We start from the raw sequence: 20,557 nt of genomic DNA on the forward strand, positions 1-20,557 counted from the left end.
ACCTTTGTTTTCCAGGATGATAGGAAATCATCTGCTGTCAGATACAGGAACTTAGCTAATAAAAATGGGGAAAGATCAGAACAGAAAATTACATCGAAACTCTGGTAAATTAGGACACCTATCTAGTTGAAAATATAAATCTAGGAAAGATTCTTTCTAAGAAAAAGGAGATTCCCTATTACAAACACTGCTCCCACTGAAATAGCTATTTTATTGGCACTTAGAAAGTCAGACCCTAGCAAGGAAGAAAATGTTTTACATGTCAATATTTACCCTGCAGAACAGATAACAAAAGGGGGGTAGAGCTTTAGGCAAAGCAGGAGGTATCTGGGTTAACTGCCTTCTAAAATGAAAGTTGTAAAACCCTGGCCTGAGTTACCAAGAAGGCTCTGGACCCTCTTTCCGCTTAACATTTTAAGACCGATCACTTCAGTTCAGAATGGAATGGCACAATACGGCTTGAGAGCAGAGAAACATGCTATGTGACCTTCTAAGGACCCTTGCATTTTTTTTTTAACTCGAGTTAAACAAAATCCATTATGATTTTTTCAGTTACTCATTCCACAAATACTTATTGGGTGCCTAGTATGCACATCGCCCTATGCTTAAGCCATGGTGGTCCACAAGAAAAGAAAACTCTACTTGGCCATTATATTCTAATGGGGAGACACGCTAAAGCAACAATTCTATAAACGAACAGAGCGCACGTTTAAGGGGTAAGGGATACTCAGGGCTTCTTTGAGGAAGTAATATTTAAGCTAAGATGTGAAGATGAACCGGTAACAAGGATGAAAGGTTAAAGCCCATACTTCGGGCTTGGCCGACTGGATGGTTAGAGTCATTCATTGGTAGAGGAACAGTGGAGGTGAACCAGATTTGGAGGAAAGTTAACCACCAGCATTTATTTACTGGGGTCCTAGTATGTTTCCAGGCGCTTCCCAAATCCTTTTAATCATTTTGCGCAGCAGAAACTATCACTTTCAGTTTATATACACAAAAGAGAGGCTGAGCGGGGTTAAAATGACGTGCCCAAGACGAAATAAAGAAATCTGACTCTGGTATCAGGTTTGTATGTGCTCGAAAACCCGCGCTCTTTCCACTCCATATCTCCTTCCTGTGTGCACGTCCCTTTCATCTGGTGGCTCCAGCGTGACAAGCTGCCGCTGAGGAAGCCCCTGTCGGGAGCATAAGTGGAGGCATCAGCAGGATGGCCTCGGCAAGTCGCTCCCCTCCCGGGCCTCATCTGCCTAACGATCATCTCCTCCTCCGAAGTTGTATGCATGAAAGGCGAGTGGAAACTTCACTAAAATGAAGGCGACTGAGACACCACAGAAGGAACTGCATCCTTCCGGAGACTTACGAAAATAGTAAGTTTGAAAAAAAACAGGAAGGGAATTCCCTCGCTCCCTAATCACTGAGATCTCTCCTAAGGAAAAGGGTATCTCCCGGGCGGTGTCGAGTCCGGGCGGCGGACTTAGGATGCTCCCACGCTCCCCGACCCGCAGGACCCCCGGAGAAACGCCCGCCAGCCCGCCTGGAGCCACGCGGCACAAGGTGACACGGACCACGCCGTGCCGGCCCCTCAGCCGCCTGGGCGAGGCCGGGAGCAGGGAGAGGGGTGTCCGCCGGCCCGCGCTACCTTGTACTTATCAAAGCCAGCCAGCTGCTCCGGGCTCACGTATTCGTAGCCAGCCATGACGACCCGAAAACCGAGCACCCACTCGGCAGCGACTCTCAATTAGAAGGCGGTGACACGCGAGCACCACACCGGCTGGGCAAGGCTGGGAAGGACTGGGCTGGCGGAGAAGGTAGCCGCGCTCCGCCCACCGCGCAAGCGTACCCGTCTCGGCCGCTTCTGCCGCCTCCCAGCGCGCAAGCGCAGCCCAAGCTTCTCCCCACCCACTGAGGGAGTGTCGCTATCCCGCTCGAGCGGCCCGTCCCCCAAGCTGTCGCTGTCCAATCGACGTGGATCAGGCAACACTAAGTCCCGCCTTCTAGCTCTCTTCGTCGCTTCATTTGCTAGCGTCAAAATTGGTGAGCTGAGGTAAGGCAAGAGGGTATGAAAGGTCAATTTCCCAGCGGGCTTTGCTCAAGGTCCCGGGAGTAGGTGGGCGTTTCCGTGGTATCCTCACTAGAGTGGACATCTGGGGGATACTCTTTTAGTCCCGAGGGTAGGGTGACTGCTTGCGAGCCAGTCCAGCAGTGTTTCAGGTAAGAAGACAGTTATCCCACCGCAGCGAAGTACAAAAGGAAGGAGGTCTGTACTGCGGGCCGCTCCCAGCTCCTGGTACGGTGCGCTGCATGCACCGTAAACATAACATGTTTATGTTTACGAAGAGGGTATCCCCCAGATATCCATTCTAGTGAGGATACCACGGAAACGCCCACCTACTCCCGGGACCAAGAGCAAAGCCTCATCGCACTCCGCTCTGTCAAACCGTTCCAAATTGAGATTGCTGGTGCCTCCTGACCAGATAAAAGCAGTGATCTGTCAGTCTTGACGAGTCCTTAACTGTGTTTCCAAGAAGTGTTTTTACTGGAGCCCAGTTAGTTGGAAAAAAAAATTAGATCAATGGCTAGTGAGTATCTACTAAGAAAATTTATAATTGTTGCTGCTTTTTATTGAGCATCTTCTATGGGGAGAACTTCACATACATTATTATCAACCCCATAACAACACTGTGATGTGAAAGGCATTATCCCCATTTTCAGATTAGGCAACCTGCCCAGTGTCACTTAGTCACGCAGCTCGGAAATGATCGACCCAACGTGAAATGAGATCTGTGTTATGGGAAACCACTAGCTCAGGGAGCCTTTCAGTCTCTCTGGGTCTCTGAAATAAGAGCTATTATTTTGAGATACTTTTATGTTCATTCATTTACTAGCTACTTACTGGGGACTCAAGATATGCCAAGCACATTATTATTACTACATGTCTAATGTCTCCTCCTAAAGCATAAAATTCTTATAAGGTAATAGGTATCTTATACTTGTTATATGGTAGATAATAAGCTTTTTTTTCCCCTTGAGACAGGTACTCACTTACACCCAGGCTGGAATCCAATGACGTGATCATGGCTCACTGCAGCCTCGACCTCTCCTGGCTAAGGTGATCCTGCCTCAGTCTCCTAAGTAGCTAGAACTACTGGCTCACACCACCACACCTGGCTAAATTTTTTGCATTTTTTGTAGAGTGGGCACCTGGCCAATCAATAAACTTGAGTGTCCTTTATCACACTTGCCCTCAAGGAGAGTATTTGCATCTTATACATCTCAATTTTCCCCATGTTCCATAGCCCAGGGGCTTGCAAATAATACGTGATCAATATATTTTACTGAATGAAGGAGCAAAGATCTCTTTGATATGCTGTGAAGTACCAGTTTTGAGAAGAACATTAGAAATGAGAGTCTCAGCCAGGCACAGTGGCTCATGCCTGTAATCCCAACACTTTGGGAGGCTGAGGTGCCAGGATTACTTGCGGCCAGGAGTCTGAGACCAGCCCGGACAATATGGTAAAACGTTGTCTCTACTAAAAATACAAAACTAACCAGGCGTAGTGGCATCCGCCTGTAGTCCCAGCTACTCAGGAGACCAAGGCAGGAGAATCGCTTGAGCCTGGGAGATGGAGGTTGCAGTGAACCGAGATTGCGCCACTGCACTCCAGCCTTGGGCGACAGAGCAAGACTCTGTCTCAAAAACAAAACAAAACAAAAAACCTTCATACTTGTAAAACTAGTTAATTATGAAAAGCCATAAAATGTTACTTCAGTGCAAGCTAATAATAGTTTATAAACTGCACTTGCTGTTAATCAGTTCAGATATAAGCAAACTCAGAATGCCATGATTGCTTTTTAAATTGTTTTCTTCCTCTGATATTTTCTTTAAAGGAGCGATTTTTAATTTTGTGAAAGCAGTTACAATTTGCTGCCTATTCTCTGCATAAGGTTGTAACAATTTTGAATCAATTGTAAATACATTGGTAATTTATAAGCTAAAATATAACCTAGAAATTTGTTTATATTTTGACATGTTACTGGCTGTGTAATCCCAGACAATTTACTTCACTTAGCCCAAGTTCTATTTTTTAAAAAGAGGTCATTTGATCCTAAGATCTAATTCAATCCATTAGATCCTAAGATCCTATTCATCTCTGAAATTCAATGAAACTATATATCATAACTTCTCTGAGATTAAGTCACTCACCTGGAAAATCTTGTCTTACCTACTATTATATGGCTTAAGTCTGTTCAATTAACCCCATACAAATATCAGATATTACCATCATGCTCTATGTAACCACATTTCAGTCAATGAGGAACCACCTGGTGGTCCCATAAGATTATAGCGGAGCTGAAAAATTTCTGTCACCTAGTGACATTGTAGCTGTCAAAATGTTGTAACACAAGGCATTACTCACGTTTCTGGTAATGCTAGTGTAAACAAACCTATTGTGCTGCCAGTCATATAAAAGTATAGCACATGTAATTATGTACACTTCTGAATACTTGATAATAAATATCTTACTGGCTTTTGTATTTACTATCAGAACATAGTCTGTCATTAAGTAATGCACGAGTATATTTTCCCAGAATTCCATTAATCCTAGACCAAGCAGGCACTGTCACCTTGGAAGAGAAAAATGTCATGTAAACAAATTTGCCTTTGGGACTAAGTCAGCTTTCTGTTTCCTCTTTCCCAAATTTTATTCCAGGAGGCATTTTTCCCTAAGGCAGCCCAGCTGCCCGGGACTGCTCTAGATTGACCTTGTTATTCCGGTCTATGCTCTACACGCCCAGTTACTGAGTGTAATTTATTGTTGCTGTGTTTCCCTTGTCTTCCTCCTCATCCGTTAACGTTTATCTCTTCTACATCTTGTACACTCAAGATAAGACATTTTGCCTTCCAGCATAATAATCATAGAAAATATCAATTTGTGCTAGAAACAATATTTTTACTTTTACAACATAACTGAACAAAAGTGTTTTAAATTCCTGGAGTGCCTGTTTTATTTAGTCTGGATAAGAGTGCATTAGATAACTGAAGACAGCCAAAAATATTGGAGGTTAATTAAGGACTAATATAGTTAATAACTCCAATATGAGTTACTGAAGCCATAAAAATGGGCAGGGTCTCCCAAGGAAGTTTGTAAGAAGGTGTTGGTTTAGTTCTCATTTTAAAATAAATTGAATGCCTTATACACATAAACTCTGTGGTTGTCAAAGTAATTTCACATGACTAACAATCCTGAGCTATAGGCCTGATGGTTGTTCCAATTGTACAGAGTGGAACTATGGAATGGTAATACATCTTGCCAAAAGTCACCCAGGAAAGAACACAGGTCATCAGACTTTTAGCTGAACAATTTTCCAGTACACCATGCTTCTGTGAGTTACCATGATAAGATGTTTAAAAAAAAAAATCACAAGTCAATTTTTAATCCAGACTGGAGAGGAAAAAAAAAGCAAAGAGGCCAGGTGTGGTGGCTCACACCTGCAACTCCAGCACATTGGGAGGCCGAGGCGGGGGGATTACAAGGTCAGGAGATTGAGACCATCCTGGCCACCATGGTGAAACCCTATCTCTACAAAAATACAAAAAAAAAAAAAATTAGTCGGGTGTGGTGGTACGCACCTATAGTCCCAGCTACTTAGGAGGCTGAGGCAGGGGAATTATTTGAACCTGGGAGGCAGAGGTTGCAGTGAGCCAGGATGGCGCTACTGCACTCCAGCCTGGAGACAGAGTGAGACTGTCTCAAAAAAAGAAACTCCCTGGCTATTATAGTAAATATTCTCAAGTGGGGTTATGTCGGCCTGTTTTTTGCTATATTTTAAATTTTTCAATCACAATCCTCCTAGGTAAGAATGTATAGTAACTGAATAAGTCATCAGTCATATTTTTATCACAGAAAAAGTTTGTGCAATATAATGAGATTCAGCATAAACTAATACTTCCTACTTTCTATGTTGCTGGGGGAGGATGGTGTCTCGTCTGTTTTGTGACTTATCATTCCCAACCAGCTTCCCAGTGATTTTTTTTTCTAGATGAAGTCTCACTCTGTCCCCAGGCTGGAGTGCAATGGCATAATCTTGGCTCACTGAAACCTCTGCCTCCCAGGTTCAAGTGATTCTCCTGCTTCAGTCTCCTGAGTAGCTGGGATTACAAGCACACAACACCACACCTGGCTAATTTTTGTACTTTTAGTAGAGACGGGGTTTTACTGTGTAGGCCAGGCTAGTCTCAAACCCCTGACCTCAGGTAATCTGCCCACCTTGGCCACCCAAAGTGCTGGAATGACATGCGTAAGCCACCAGGCCCGTCCTTCTCAGTGGTTTTATGGCCATTTTTGTGGTCTTAACCTACCAAACCAATAGTGTCAGTAGTCATTCAAATTCTAGAGACAGTTTAAAGGTTCAGAGGGACCCAGTGTGATATGAGCAAGAGTAAAAATCATAGGTCTAATAATTAATTTAGACCATCTACATATTTGCCATTCTTTTTTTGAAGGTGAGTGATTGTTTCTCTATTATAACCAATACTCATGATCATGTCTGTTAAATAAAAGAAGCATTATGTTAAAAACTAATTGCAAGCAAAGTTTTACATAGGGCAAAGTCTTATTTGCATCTCTGAAAGTTCTGGTAGTGATCCAGCATCTGTATTCTATGAATTGAGAAAGAATTAATTCCTCTCCCACACATACATCCTCCCCTGCTTCATTACTCCACTGGAATGGAAGCAGAACTATAGGTAAAGAACAAATCATTCAGATGAGTAGCCACGGTGGCATCATCTTTGCAAGGCCTTTCTCTGTATTTTTGTTTGGGAATGTTAATCTCATCTAATGTCAGGTATGCAGATGCAACCAAATGTAACCACTACTCTTTTTCTATTTCAATTTGAACATACAGCCATGCAGGGGCCTTCATTTTGGAATGGGGATTATTTTTGTCTTCGTGAAACTTTGAGATTATCGGATCAATGGTCATTTAGTTTTGGTGAAAGAGAAGGTCACTAGGAGAAAAAAAACATTGTTATAACTCATATAGTTCATTTTTCCTGTAGGAATTCTAGAAAACTGAGGTTAAGGCAACAGTTGTGAACAGAGATCTCTACTACCTAAGGCTTTGACTTTTTACTTGATGTATATAACTAAGGCTATGTGGCCTGCTTGACCAGAACTCTGATGGAAGCTGGCTCTATTTTTTTTTTTTAATCAGACACTGTCGTCTATAAAATAAGACTTACAAAAACAAGACTTCTAGAAAACAAGACTTACAAATAGGAAACAATATGTAAAATTGCAGCCAAACACAGGTCGGGATGCTCACTTCTTGCAGAGTCTACCAAGAGTGAGGTCTGGTAGAAAGAAAATGATTTTATTAACCAAAACTAGTAAAAGGAAAGTGGCCAGATTAAATCATTTCAATTTTTGAAGGGAAAGCCATTTAAAAAGGGAAAACTTGATAAGGAAGGCAGGCAAGAATTGTGCTGAACACAATGTGGCTCTTGTTCTGGTGGCTCTCTTGGGTCCCAGTCCACCTGGAATGTGGGCTGGCCTCACATCAGCAATGGCCAGGTTGTTAACTAGCTGCCTTGAAGTCATCACTGGAATCTTATAGCTGGGTCTCCAGGCTTGGTCTGTCTCAAGATTAGTCCTTGGAACTTCTAAGAAGGCACAATAATCAGATACCAGTAAACAGATAAATGTGAAGGGAGTATATACCATGAGAAACGGAGGGACCATGGAGTCGATATAGTTTTGCTTTAAAATTACATCTTAAAACCCAAGAGGAAAGAAAAAATACAAAATGCATTTGGGGTTTTGTTGTTTTTTGTTTGAGTCAGATTCTCTGTCACCCAGGCTGGAGTGCAGTGGCTCGATCTCAGCTCACTACAACCTCCGGATTCAAGCAATTCTCAGCCTCAGTCTCCCATGTAACTGGGATTACAGGCATGCCACCACACCCAGCCAATTTTTTTGTATTTTCAGTAGAGATGGGGTTTGACTGTGGTGACCAGCCTCATTTCAAACTCCTGACCTCAAGTGATCCACACGCCTCGGCCTCACAAAGTGCTTGGATTATAGGCGTGAGCCACCATGCACAGCCATTAAAATGCATTTTGAAGTTAAGTTGCCCAGTTACAAAAGTAAAAACTTTAATTTTTTGTTTTTTTTTGTTTTTTGAGACAGAGCCTCACTCTGTCACCAGGCTGGAGTGTAGTGGTGTAATCTCGTCTCATGGCAACCTCCACCTTCTGGATTCAAGCAATTCTTCTGCCTCAGCCTCCCAAGAAGCTGGGATTACAGGTGCACACCACCAAGCCCAGCTAATTTTTGTATTTTTAGTAGAGATGGGGTTTCACCATGTTGGCCAGGATTGTCTTGATCTGCTGACCTCATGATTCACCCGCCTTGGCCTCCCAAAGTGCTGGGATTACAGGCGTGAGCCATCACACCCAGCCAACAACTTCATTTTCTTTTCATGTATTCTTATTGGACACTGTACCAAATACAAATTCCACAATGGACATGTAGATACAAAGTTGAATTAGACATGGTCCCCAAGCAGGAAGAAGTTATTATTGCATTCTAAAACTGACCAGCATCATCCAGTGCTCTGGCTCATCATTTCTCTCTCTCTCTCTCTCTTTATAATCTATTTTTTAGAGACAGGGTCTCACTCTGTTGCACAAGTTGGCCTCAAACTCCTGGACTCAAGCGATCCTCCTACCTTGGCCTCCCAAGTAGCTGGGACTGCAGGTGTGCATTACCATGCCTGGCCATATTTCTATGTTTCCTTCATCTTCCTGGCTACCTCTCTTCTCCATTTTTTAAATTCACTGTCAAGGTGTGGAATATTTTGTTTTGGATAGAGAATTGACTTAAAGACAGGAAACAAAGGTTTAAAATCAAAAGAAAATTCTAAATAAAGACTGAAATGTTATAGGGGTTTATTTATTTATTTATTTATTTTATTTTTGAGAAAGAGCCTTGCTTTGTTGCCCAGGCTGGGAGGGCAGTGGTGTGATCTTGGCTCACTGCAACCTCCACTTCCTGGGTTCAAGCAATTCTCATGTCTCAGCCTCCTAAGTAGCTGGGATTACAGGCATGTGCCACTATGCCCAACTGATTTTTGTATTTTTAGTAGAGACAGGTTTTCGCCATGTTAGCCAAGATGGTTTCGAACTCCTGGCCTCAAGCAATCCACCCGCCTCGGCCTTCTGAAGTGCTGGGATTATAGGTGAGCCACTGCACCAGGCCTAATTTAATATTTTTATGAATAATCTAGAAAGTGGGGTACAGAAACAGCTCTTCACTTTTACTTACAATACTTAGCCCTTCGTGATGAAATGCCTTATGAATAGACATAGACTGCAAAAAAATACATTTTTAAAATAAGCAGTTATAAAAGTTATGTTTTGCCATATAAGAAATTACTCAAAAATCAGTAGCCTAAAATAACAACCATTTTATTTGCTCATAATTCTGTGGGTCAGCAATTTCAATTGGGCTTAGTGGAGCAGTTTTGCTTGTCTTGTTAGATATGTTAATTAGCTTGAGTGCGGTAATCATTTCACATTGTTCTCCATATCAGACTATCACTTTGTACACCTTAAATATATACAATTTTTATCTGTCAATCATATCTCAGTGAAGCTGGAAGAAAAGTAAAGTGGAAGCTACAAGGCCTTTGACGGTCTAGGTAAGATACCACATAATGTTGCTTCTGTTGCCTTTACCAGACAAATCACAAGGCCAGTGCAGATTCATGAAGGAGAAATAGATTCCACCACTCAGTGGATGGAATGGCAAAGTCACACAGCATGGGGCCTAAGAATAGTTTAGGACAATCACTGCTGCCATCTTTGTAAACAATCTACCACTTCAGATTAGCTACGTTCACTAAAAATACAGTAAGTAGGCTTCATGAAAAGACTTGGAAATCACTGACTTACACCTGAATTGCTTTAAAATATGCAGAGTAAGAATGGTAAAACCCTTGTCATGGGCTTTTTTTAGTCATCACAAGCTATCCCTTACTTCCAAACCTCCCACTTACTCTTCATTCATCTCCAGTCCAATTCCAACTTCACTGACTCCACTGAGATGGCTGCTGCCTCTTTCTTGCTGAGTCAAATGGACACTTTCAAATATAACTTACTGGGCTTTTCTTCCACTTACCCTGCTCACTGTTATTTCCTTGAAACTTCCTACCTTCTTTCTCCCTTGATTGCTTGATTTTTTGGGGGGAGGGGGGATGGAGTCTTACTGTCTTGCCCAGGCTGGAGTGTAGTGGCACAATCTTGGCTGACTGCAACCTCCGCCTCCCAGGCTCAAGAGATTCTCCTGCCTCAGGCTCCCAAGTAGCTGGAATTGCAGGTGCCTGCCACTACACCCAGCTAGTTTTTGTATTTTCAGTAGGTTTTCACTATGTTGGCCAGGCTGGTCTCAAACTCCTGACCTCATGTGATCCACCTGCCTCACTCTCCCAAAGGGCTGGGATTACAGGCCTGAGCTCCTGCGCCCAGTTTCCCTTGATTGCTTTGAAATGAATTACTCTTGTCATCATTCTCTCTGACCCTTCCTCCCAACACACACACTTGATGTCCCCAGAATGCAAGATTATTCCTAAATCACTAAACATCACAGGCTGCATATACAAAGCTTCTGTTCCTTTGTTCATGACTGGTTAACTCCCTCTCAGTCTTCAAGATTCATCTTAAGTTTCATTTCTTCCAAGAAGCCTTTTTTTGTCCCAGTTTCCAACCTCCTTCCACCTCCCCTCACTGTACTCCCACAGTATCTTGTGCATACCTTTATGTTTATATGTTATGAAATTATCTATTCTTTTCTGTCTTACTGGTCTGTAAGTGCCTTGTGGGTACAGACCAAATCTGTATACCTCTGAGTCTGTAACATAATGCCTCAGACACAGCAAGACCTCTGTCAGTGTTTAATTAAATTACACTGTGAAGGAATAAGGAAATACTTGGCACTGGCAGCAACAAGTGCTTTTAACATAAAACTATTCCTACTTATTAACCTAGTAATCCCACTTTGAAAGAATATACTTCCAGGAACTGATCTGAAAGAGAAAAATCTTGTTGCAAAGACTTATAAGGAGCCATATTTTGTAACTGCAGAGGGAAAAGCAGGCAATCAAATGCCCAATTATATAAGAAATTAAACTATAAACTACAGTAAATTAATGTCATAAGATATACCATAATTAGAAAGAGAAATCAGTGAATATAAAAAAAAAGTGGGAGAAAAACATAGAAAGTGTTGGCAAGGATGTGGAAAAACTGGAATCCTCATGCAGTGCTGGTGGGAATATAAAATGGTACAGCCCCTGTGAAAAAATGTTTGATAGTTCCTCAAAAAGTTAAACATGTCATTACCAGGTGACCCAGTCATTCCACTCCAAAAACGTGTACATGAATGTCCATAGTAGCTATTCATAAAAGCCAAAAAATTGAAAGAAGTCAAATGCCCAACTGATGAATGGATAAATAAAATGTGTATGTACATGCAACTGTTCTGCCATAAAAAGGAATGAAGTACTGGCTGGGCATGGTGGCTTTCACCTGTAATCCCAGCACTTTGGGAGGCTGAGGCGGGCAGATCACAAAGTCAGGAGTTTGAGACCAGCCTGGTCAACATAGTGAAACCCCATCTCTACTAAAAATATACAAAAATTAGCTGGGTCTGGTGGCATGTGCCTGTAATCCCAGCTACTCAGGAGGCTGAGGCAGGAGAATCAATTGAACCAGGGAGGCAGAGGTTACAGTGAGCCGAGACCACACCATTGCCCACCAGCCTGGGTGATAGGGTGAGACTCCATCTCAAAAAAAAAAAAAAAAATCATGCTACAACATTAACTTGAAAACATTATGCAAAGTGAAAGAAACCAGACACAAATGGCCATATATTACATGATTCCATTTATAGGAGATGTGCTGTGCTTTCCTTTGCTCTGGCAAATCCATAGAGACATAAAGCAGATTAGGGGATGCGGCAGGGAAGGATTGGGAATAACAGCTAACAGGTGTGAGATTTCTTTTAGGGGTGATGAAAATGTTCTGGAATTAGATAGTGGTGAAGATTGCACAAAATTGTGAATATACTAATTACCATTGAAATGTACTCTTTAAAATGGTGAATTTTGTCTCAATTTTTAAAAAGGGGAAATTGGTTATTAACATTATATTAAAAAGAAAAGCACATACTGAGGGAGGTAAAAAACAAAGCACAAAGTAACATATGCGTACTTGTTACAACTAAGAATGTATTGTTAACCTGGGGAAAACACAGAGGATATGAATTATAGGAGTTCCATCAAGGTGGTAGGAAAAATTGTAAAATGAACACAAACCTCCTTGCAAGGCCAGAGGGTCTTGCAAAACCCTCAGAATAGGATTTGGCTAAAGGCAGCCAGATTCTCTTATCCGAGGCCTGAAAGCTTAAGTTAGATAACTAGGGGATGTAAAGAAACTGATCTAGATAAGTTAGTTTACTTTCTGGCCTTTAATCATCTGTAGGACTGCTCTCTCCCGGGGGGCAACCATGTGAATTATCCACAAGTGTGTTGACTCAAAGCCTTTCTCATTAAATCTATACTGAATAAATGCCCACAGTGCCAGCTAGTGAGGGCTGTGGCTGCTGACTCTTTATAGCATCCTCCTCCGTGTCTGTGAGTGGCCCAGACCCCTAGCCCACTCTGTCACTGGATATCTGTATCTGAGTACATTTGTTCATCCATCATTGGGTCAGGGTCTGCAGGTCGGACCTGATACATTGTAGATCAAGTTGCTGAAAATTTAGTACTTTTATAGGCATATCTGCCAGAACAACATGGTGAATTATACAAAGTTAAATATAAACCTATAAAGTTCTACATGATAAGGTCACTTATAAGGTTCTATAGTTTTATAATGTAAAGTAGGAGAGGACAAGTCATTGTGTTAATAGAGTGCTTGTTAGGATAACCTGTGTTTTCTTGGTGGGGAGATGATCAAAGGGACTCAATGTGAACATCAACAAATTGCCCATATAAGGTTTCTCACCCTGGTTTTGCCATGAGAATAGGAATACAACAGGCTAAAGGGGTATTTTGAGAAGCAAGCCCTTGAGGTAGCCACCAGCTAGTTTTCTCTTGAAAGCATTTGGGAGAAAGTAATCAGCAATCAGGAGAAAGTAATCAGGAGGACGTGAATTAACAGCTTTTCTAGAGGAATTTGAAATAAAGAATGAAGGCATTAAGACGTATTCTAAAGTTCAAATTGCTACAAAGTAGTAAGGCTTGCAAATAAGAAAATAGCTCAAAAACCACAGGGAAAATTAGGATATAGCACTGTGAGTGGTTTTTTTAATTTACTTTTTTTTTTTTTTTTTTTTGAGATGACATCTTGCTGTGTTGCCTACACTGGCCTTGAACTCCTGGGCTCAAGCAATCCTCCTGCTTAACTTCCCAAGTAGCTGGGACTACAGATGTGTGCCACTGAGCCTGGCTAACTACTGAAGGGGATTTTTTTAAATCCTATCTGGGCATAGGTACAACCCTTTAAATTTTGGCTAGGTGCAGTGGCTCACACCTGTAGTCCAAGCACTGCAGGAGGCTGAGCCGGGTAGATCACTTGAGGTCAGCAGTTTGAGACCAGCCTGGCCAACATGGTGAAACCCCATTTCTACTAAAAATGAAAAAAAAAAATCATTAGCCAGGGATGGTGGCCTGTGCCTATAATACTAGCTAGTCGGGAGGCAGAGACAGGAGAATTGCTTGAACCTGAGAGGTGGAGGTTGCAGTGAGCCAAGATTGCACCACTGTGCTCCAGCCTGGGCAACAGAGCAAGACTCTGTCTCAAAAATAATAATAATAAAATAAATTTTATGAAATCCTAGCCTTGTACAGATAGAGCCCTTTAAATTTTATTTTAGGCTAGACGTAAAAACTTTTGTGTTAGAAAACCTAGTTATGATAAAATAACCTAGAATAAATGATAGTCCGGTAAAAGAAGGCATCTGTGGCTGGGGTTCCCTCTAACCAATGGCCGCCACAGCTGCTCCTCTGATGCTGTGGTGCCCTTGTCCCGGGAGGAATTGCTCCCTGTGATGTAATAAGAAATATATATTTGTTCTCTGCCCCTGTTTGGGTGTCTTCAAAGTTTAAGGTCTTTCTGTATGCTAATGAGATGACTGGTACCTGGGGGCTCTTGGATAACCTCAGGATGGTTCCCAGGGGAACCAACCATGTGATTAGAAGCTAGGAATTTTCCACCCTGCTCCCCACCCTCCTGGGAGGGGAGAGGAGCTGGAGATTGAGTTAATAATCAATCATGACTGTATGATGAAGCCTCCAAACAACTCTCTTAAGTACAGAAGTTCAGAGAGCTTCCAGGTTGGTGAACATGTGGAGATGCTGGGAGGGTGGTGTGCCCGGAGCAGGCATGGAAGCTCTGCACCCCTTCCTGAGTACCTAGCCCTATGCATCCCTCCCCTCTGGCTGTTCCTGAGTTGTATCATTTTATAACAAACCAGTAATCTTCTAAGTAAGCTGTTATTTCATTTCTGAGTTCCATGAGCTAGCCAATTATTGAACCCGAGGAGGGGGTCGTGTGTTTTATAGCTGGTCAGTCAGAAGCATAGGTGACATACTGGACTTGCAAATGGTGTCTGAACTGGGTGGTGGGGGGCAGTCTTGTGAGACTGAGCCCTTAACCTGTAAGATCTCACACCCCAACTAGACAGCATCAGTACTGAATTAAATTGTAGGACATCCAGTGGTGTCCACCAAGAAGTAGAGGATTGTTTGGTGTGGGAAAACCCCCACATTTGGTCACTGGAAGTTCTGTGTGAGTCGAGAAAACAAGAGTTTGTCCCAGAACACAAGTTTTCTCCTGAAAGGTGACTCTGAGAAGACTGAGGAGAAGCTGGAGGAGACTGACAACACGAGCTAGATGAGACCCTGTCGGAGAGAACGTGGGGTCTGACAGACATGTTTTTAGAGAGGGTTTGGTCCCCAGCCAGAGCCATTTTTAACCTCTCCCTCTTCGTACCTCAAAAAACATACAGGTTTTCCAATACAGCCTTGCAGATTGGGCCTACTTCCTTTATGACCCCGGTTCTTCCTGTTGTCTTTGAGCCTGAAAGGTCGTAAATGGAGTCAAAGCAGCAGCAGCAGATACTTCCAGGGCCTAAGCCTGCTGTCAGGAGGAATAGAAAGATCTAGATTGTTACTGCTCTATTTGAGCTTTCTTGGTAGGAAATCTGAAATTCAGTATTCTTTGACCTACTGATTATGTGGATTATTTTTATTTTTGTTTTAAACTTCAACACATTGATCTACCTAAACTTGGTGGGGAGAAGTCCCCCTTCTTCATCTCAGGAAAGATTCCCAACTTCAGCAGTGCCCTCCATGCTGTCAAAACACCTCATGGCTATGGTGTAAAGCAGCCACTGTCTCTTCCCAGTGCATTGGAGAGGAAGAGGGAGGGCCTGCAAAGCTTCAACCACAGGATGGGGACTGTGGAGGACAGATCAGGAGCACATTTCCTCAGTGCACTTTGGCCATTAGACGTGTGTATGTGTGATTTTAAAAAAAGTCAGTTCTCATTTTTTTTTTTGTCTTAAAATATTTAAAATGGGCCGGGTACAGTGACTCATGCCTGTAATCCCAGCACTTTGGGAGGCCAAGACCTGCAGATCATGAGGTCAAGAGATTGAGACCATCTTGGCCAACGTGGTGACACCGCATCTCTACTAAAAAATACAAAAATTAGCTGGGCATGGTGGTGCATACCTGTAGTCCCAGAGTACTCTGGGGGCTGAGGCTGGAGAATCGCTTCAACCAGGAGGTGGAGATTGCAGTGAGCTGAGATCATGCCACTGTACTCCAACCTGGTGACAGAGCAAGACTCCATCTCAAAAACAAAAACAAAAAAAATTAAAATGTTTTCAACTAAAAAAAAAAAAAAGACATGTATGTATCTGTGCCTTTAAAGACATGTTATGTACCTTATCCACAAATCTGTTAGTAGAAAAACCATAGGATGAATCAAATGCTCTCTTATGAGTTCAGACCAGGCATAGCCTATGAATAGAAAGGTTCCTAATCCCTCCTTATCCTCATTAGTATTCTTCATCTTAACTATAACATATAGAAAGTAATATATTTGATGTTCATATGACACCAGGAAATAACGGACATTAACCTTTCACCATATATGTGCTAGAACTTTTTATTTTTTTATATGCATTTCAGCTACAGCTACAGTTCTTGACCATCCCGTTCCATTTTGTCCCTGGAGTTAACCTCTTTTTTGAACTTGTCATTTACATTTATATTTTTAAACTGCTATTATGTGTGTCCATATCTGGATTCAAAATAGTATTATTTTTATGCTTGCATATGTGTATGTGATTTACATAAGTGGCATCCCACTGTCTCTAACCTCTTAGGACATTTTTTACAGTCGACATTGTTTTGAGATTGATCCCTATTAATTCATATAGATCCAGTTCAGTCATTCCCATTTCTGTATGGTAGTAGTAGTGGGTGGGTTCCGTCAGCTCAGAAGTTCGAGACCAGCCTGAGCAATGTGGTAAAACCCTGTCTCTACAAAAAAATAGAAAAATTAGCTGGGCATCTCTACAAAAAAACAAAAAAATTAGCCGAGCACGGTGTGTGCCTGTAGTCCCAGCTACTTGGGAGGCTGAGGTGGAAGGATCACTTCCCAGTTGTACTTGCATGGCTCTGACCCTAAACCACAAACCCCCAGGAATTGTACCAAGATATAGACCATCCATCACACAGGTCCCAGACTGGCCACTGGGTGGCACACATCTGCCGAAGATCTCAATAGCAGTAGATGAGAATTGATGTTGAAAGCACAGTTCACAGTAGTGATAAGACCTTGTGATTGAACCAAGCCAGGTAGATTACCTGCTAAAAAAAAGCATTAACATTTCCCACAGGTTTTAAACAAGGTCCAGAGTCTCATAATATTCAAAATTTCCGGATAAAACTCAAAAGCACTTTAAGAACCTGGAAATCTCAACTCACAAGGGAAAAACAATCAACAGATACCAATGCTGAAATGACACAGATGTTAGAATGATCTAAAAAAGATGTTAAAGTGCCTATTACAGAAATGCCATGAGTAAATGTGGACACCGTTTTAAAAATGAATGAAAAGACGAAAAGCTTCAAGGAGGAAATAGAAAATGTAAAGAAGAACCAAATGGGAATTTTAGAACTGAAATATATAATAACCAAAATTTAAAAGTTATTGTGGCCAGGCATGGTGGCTCATGCCTGTAATCCCAGCTACTCGGGAGAATCGCTTGAACCTAGGAGGCGGAGGTTGGCAGTGAGCCAAGATCACGCCACTACACTCCTGCCTGAGCGACAGAGGGAGACTCTGTCTCAAAAAAATAAAACAATTTTTTTAAAAAAAAGTTATTGCATGAGCTCTGTATTAAATTACTACCATGGCTGCTATAAGAAACAGCTACAAATGTAGTGACTTACAACAAAACAATGTATTATGTAATGTAATGTGTTCTGAGAGTGAGAAATGTGAAATGAGTCTTACAGAAGTAAAATCAAGATGTCAGCAGATTTGAATTTCTTCCGGAAACTGCAGGGAAGAATCCATTTCCTTGCTTTTTCCAGAGTCTGCAGGCTGTCATCAATCCTTGTCTCAAGGCCCTTTCCCTCATCTTTAAAGTACATCAGTCTCACTGGACACAGTGGCTCACACCTGTCATCCCAGAACTTTGGGAGACCAAGGCAGGAGGATCATTTGAGCCCAAGAGTTTGAGACCAGTCTCAGCAACATAGTGAGACACCATTTCTACAATAAAATTAAAAATTAGACAAATGTGATGACACACACCTGTGGTCCCAGCTACCCAGGAAGCTGAGGCTCACTTGAGCCCATGAGGTCGAGGCTGAGTGAGCCATGATTGTGCCACTGCACTCCAGCCTGGGCAACAGAGTAAAGCCCTGTCTCAAAACATATTTACATAAATAAAGTGCTACATCAGTCCAACCTCCATGTTTTGGTTTCTCACGTTCCTTTCTCCCTTTTATTATTTCTCCCTTGTGATTACATTGGGCCCACACAGTTAATCCTGGATAATCTCCCTCTCAGTATTCATAATTTAATCACATCTGCAAAATCCCTTTTGCCATGTAAATTCACATATTCAGAAGTTCTAGGGATTAGTACATGGACATCTTTGGGTGGTCATTATTCTGTATACCACAGGCTCAACAGCAGAACAGAGATGAGAGATGAAAGAGTCAGTCAACTTGAAGATAGATCAATAGAAATGATCCAATGTGAAAAACAGAGAAAAAAAGATTAAAAAACTGATCCCAGAGCCACTGGGATCTGTGGATAAAATACCAAAAAGGCTTAATAGTTGTGTCATTAGGGCTCCAGAGAAGAGGAGAAATAATTCAGTGCAGAAAAAGAATTTGAAATAGTGGCTGATGAAAGACATAAATCTACAGATGCAAAAGCTCAGTGAATCCAAAAAGGATAAGTCCAAAGAAAGCCCACCCTAACCACATCATAACTGCTAAAAACTAAAGTCAAAGAAAAAATCTTGAAAGCAGCCAAGGAAAAAGGATACATTACTTATAGGGGATCAATGAGTTTATGGCTGTGGATTTTGTTTTAGAAACTATGAAAGTCAGAAAGAAATGGAACAGCACTTTTAAATACTGCAAAGACCATATATTTTAACTTTATTTTATTGTTGTGAAAACTGAAGTTTAGGAAGATGAAGTGGTTGTCTTGAATCACAGGCTCATTAATCCCATTTCTAATATAATGACCACTTTTCTACCATGCTGTGGTTTCAATGCGTCTTCCACAGTTTGTGTATTGGAAATTTAATCCCTAATGCAACAGTGTTGAGGGGTGAGACCTTGAAGAGGTGATTAGGTTGTGAGGACTCTGAATCTGTTTTGTGTTGCTATAACAAGGTACCACAGACGGGGTAATTTTTTTTTAAAGAAGATATTTATTTCTTACAGTTCTGGAGACCCATGGGAGTAGGCTCCTAATAAAAGGATAAGTTAGGACCCCCTTTCCCTTTATGTCTCTATATCTCTGTCTCTCTCTCTCCCCCACTCCCTACACTGCCTGCCTCCACAATCCCTATCTCTCTCTCTTTCTCTCTCTCTCTCTCATGCTCTCTTGACTTTCTGTCTTCTGCCATGGGATGACAGAGCAGAAAGGCCCTCCCCATATGTGAGCCCCTTGACCTTGGACTTCTCAGCCTCCAGAACTGTAAGAAATAAATGTCTTCTTTAAAAAAAAATTACTCAGTCTTCTGTTATTGCAACACAAAACAGACTCAGATGTACTGATGCAGCATCCTTGTTTTTTCTGAACATGTGTTTTAGCTGCAAGTAACAGAAAACTGCTCTTACCAGCTCAAGCAAGAAGGGAAATAATGGAAGGAAGTCAGGGTCCCTGATGGAACTCAAGATCAGGAGTGCAAATGAGCATCAGGGATAAACTGAATTTGGAAAGAGGAACTCACCTCATATTTGTCTATTTCTGTCTCCACATTAGCTCTACTTTTCCTTGGAGCTCAAACTATTTTCCCAGTTCATATGACAGAAAACCAAGAGCTGCTGAGTATGACAAGTTGTAGGCCCAACCCCAGACTCTCACTGGGTCCCAGCTCCAAAGTTACCCCAGAAAAGAGAAATTGTTCCCACTTGGTTTTAGATGTGGACTTACTGTAAAGTTAGGGGTTAGTGTAACCATGTATAAAATGGCTACTTTGGCCAAGCATAGTGGCTCACTCCTGTAATCCCAGCACTTTGGGAGGTTGAGGCTGGTGGATCACTTGAGGTCAGGAGTTTGAGACTAGCCTGGCCAACATAGTGAAACCCCATCTCTACTAAAAATGCAAAAATTAGCTGGGCATGGTGGTGGGCACCTGTAGTCCCAGCTACTAGGGAGGCTGAGGCAAGAGAACCTCTTGAACCTCAGAGATGGAAGTTGCAGTGAGCCAAGATCACGCCATTGCACTCCAGCCTGGGTAACAGAGATAGAATACATCTCAAAGAAAAATAAATGCTACTTTCATGGTAAACCTATGGTTTTGGGCAGGTAGTTTCTAAGAAATGAGTCAGAAAATAAGTGGAATATAAATCATGAACAATAGGTTCTCGATACAAGAACTTGGTATTTTTATTTTTTGCCCTTGACACACATTTCTCTAGGGCTTCTAACAGGCTGCTCAAAATATTTTCTAGGTTTATTGACTTTGTAAAATCTACTTACTTGCATATTTCATCATTAAATGAAGTTTTTCCGTTTTCCTTCTCACTAGAATATTGAAATAAGTTCTCTACTGCATGGTTTTGTCAGTGAATGCTTACTCCTCACATTTCTGCAGAGGAAATGGAATTTCTACTTCCCAGAAGGATATATTCTCTGTTACTGCTCCCTCTCATCCAATCAAAAGGTGACTTGCATCATTTTTTGATGTAAGGGGAACAGAGAAGGAACAGAGAATAAATATAT

General features: G+C 41.8%; 2 protein-coding genes across 7 annotated transcripts in view; one reads left to right on the forward strand and one right to left on the reverse strand.

Moving 5' to 3' along the window:
• The window catches only part of SELENOI (selenoprotein I), a 37,710-nt gene extending 35,917 nt beyond the window's left edge, over positions 1–1,793 (reverse strand). For all 4 annotated transcript variants that reach the window (XM_054244392.2, XM_035273608.3, XM_035273607.3 and 1 more), the window contains exon 1: positions 1,640–1,793. In XM_054244392.2, the coding sequence (XP_054100367.1) occupies positions 1,640–1,696 (57 nt within the window). In that variant the 5' untranslated portion in view covers positions 1,697–1,793. The remainder of the gene's footprint in view (positions 1–1,639) is intronic.
• The window catches only part of ADGRF3 (adhesion G protein-coupled receptor F3), a 37,211-nt gene continuing 17,780 nt past the window's right edge, over positions 1,127–20,557 (forward strand). For 2 of the 3 annotated variants that reach the window (XM_078349710.1, XM_078349711.1), the window contains exons 1-2: positions 1,127–1,367; positions 1,506–2,044. The gene's annotated coding sequence lies outside the window, so the exon portion shown is untranslated. Of the gene's footprint in view, positions 2,045–20,557 lie in introns of all 3 variants that reach the window. The other variant, XM_054244391.2, reaches the window with a different exon arrangement.

This window comes from Callithrix jacchus, chromosome 14, assembly GCF_049354715.1.
Source record: "Callithrix jacchus isolate 240 chromosome 14, calJac240_pri, whole genome shotgun sequence".
Lineage (NCBI taxonomy): Eukaryota > Metazoa > Chordata > Mammalia > Primates > Cebidae > Callithrix > Callithrix jacchus.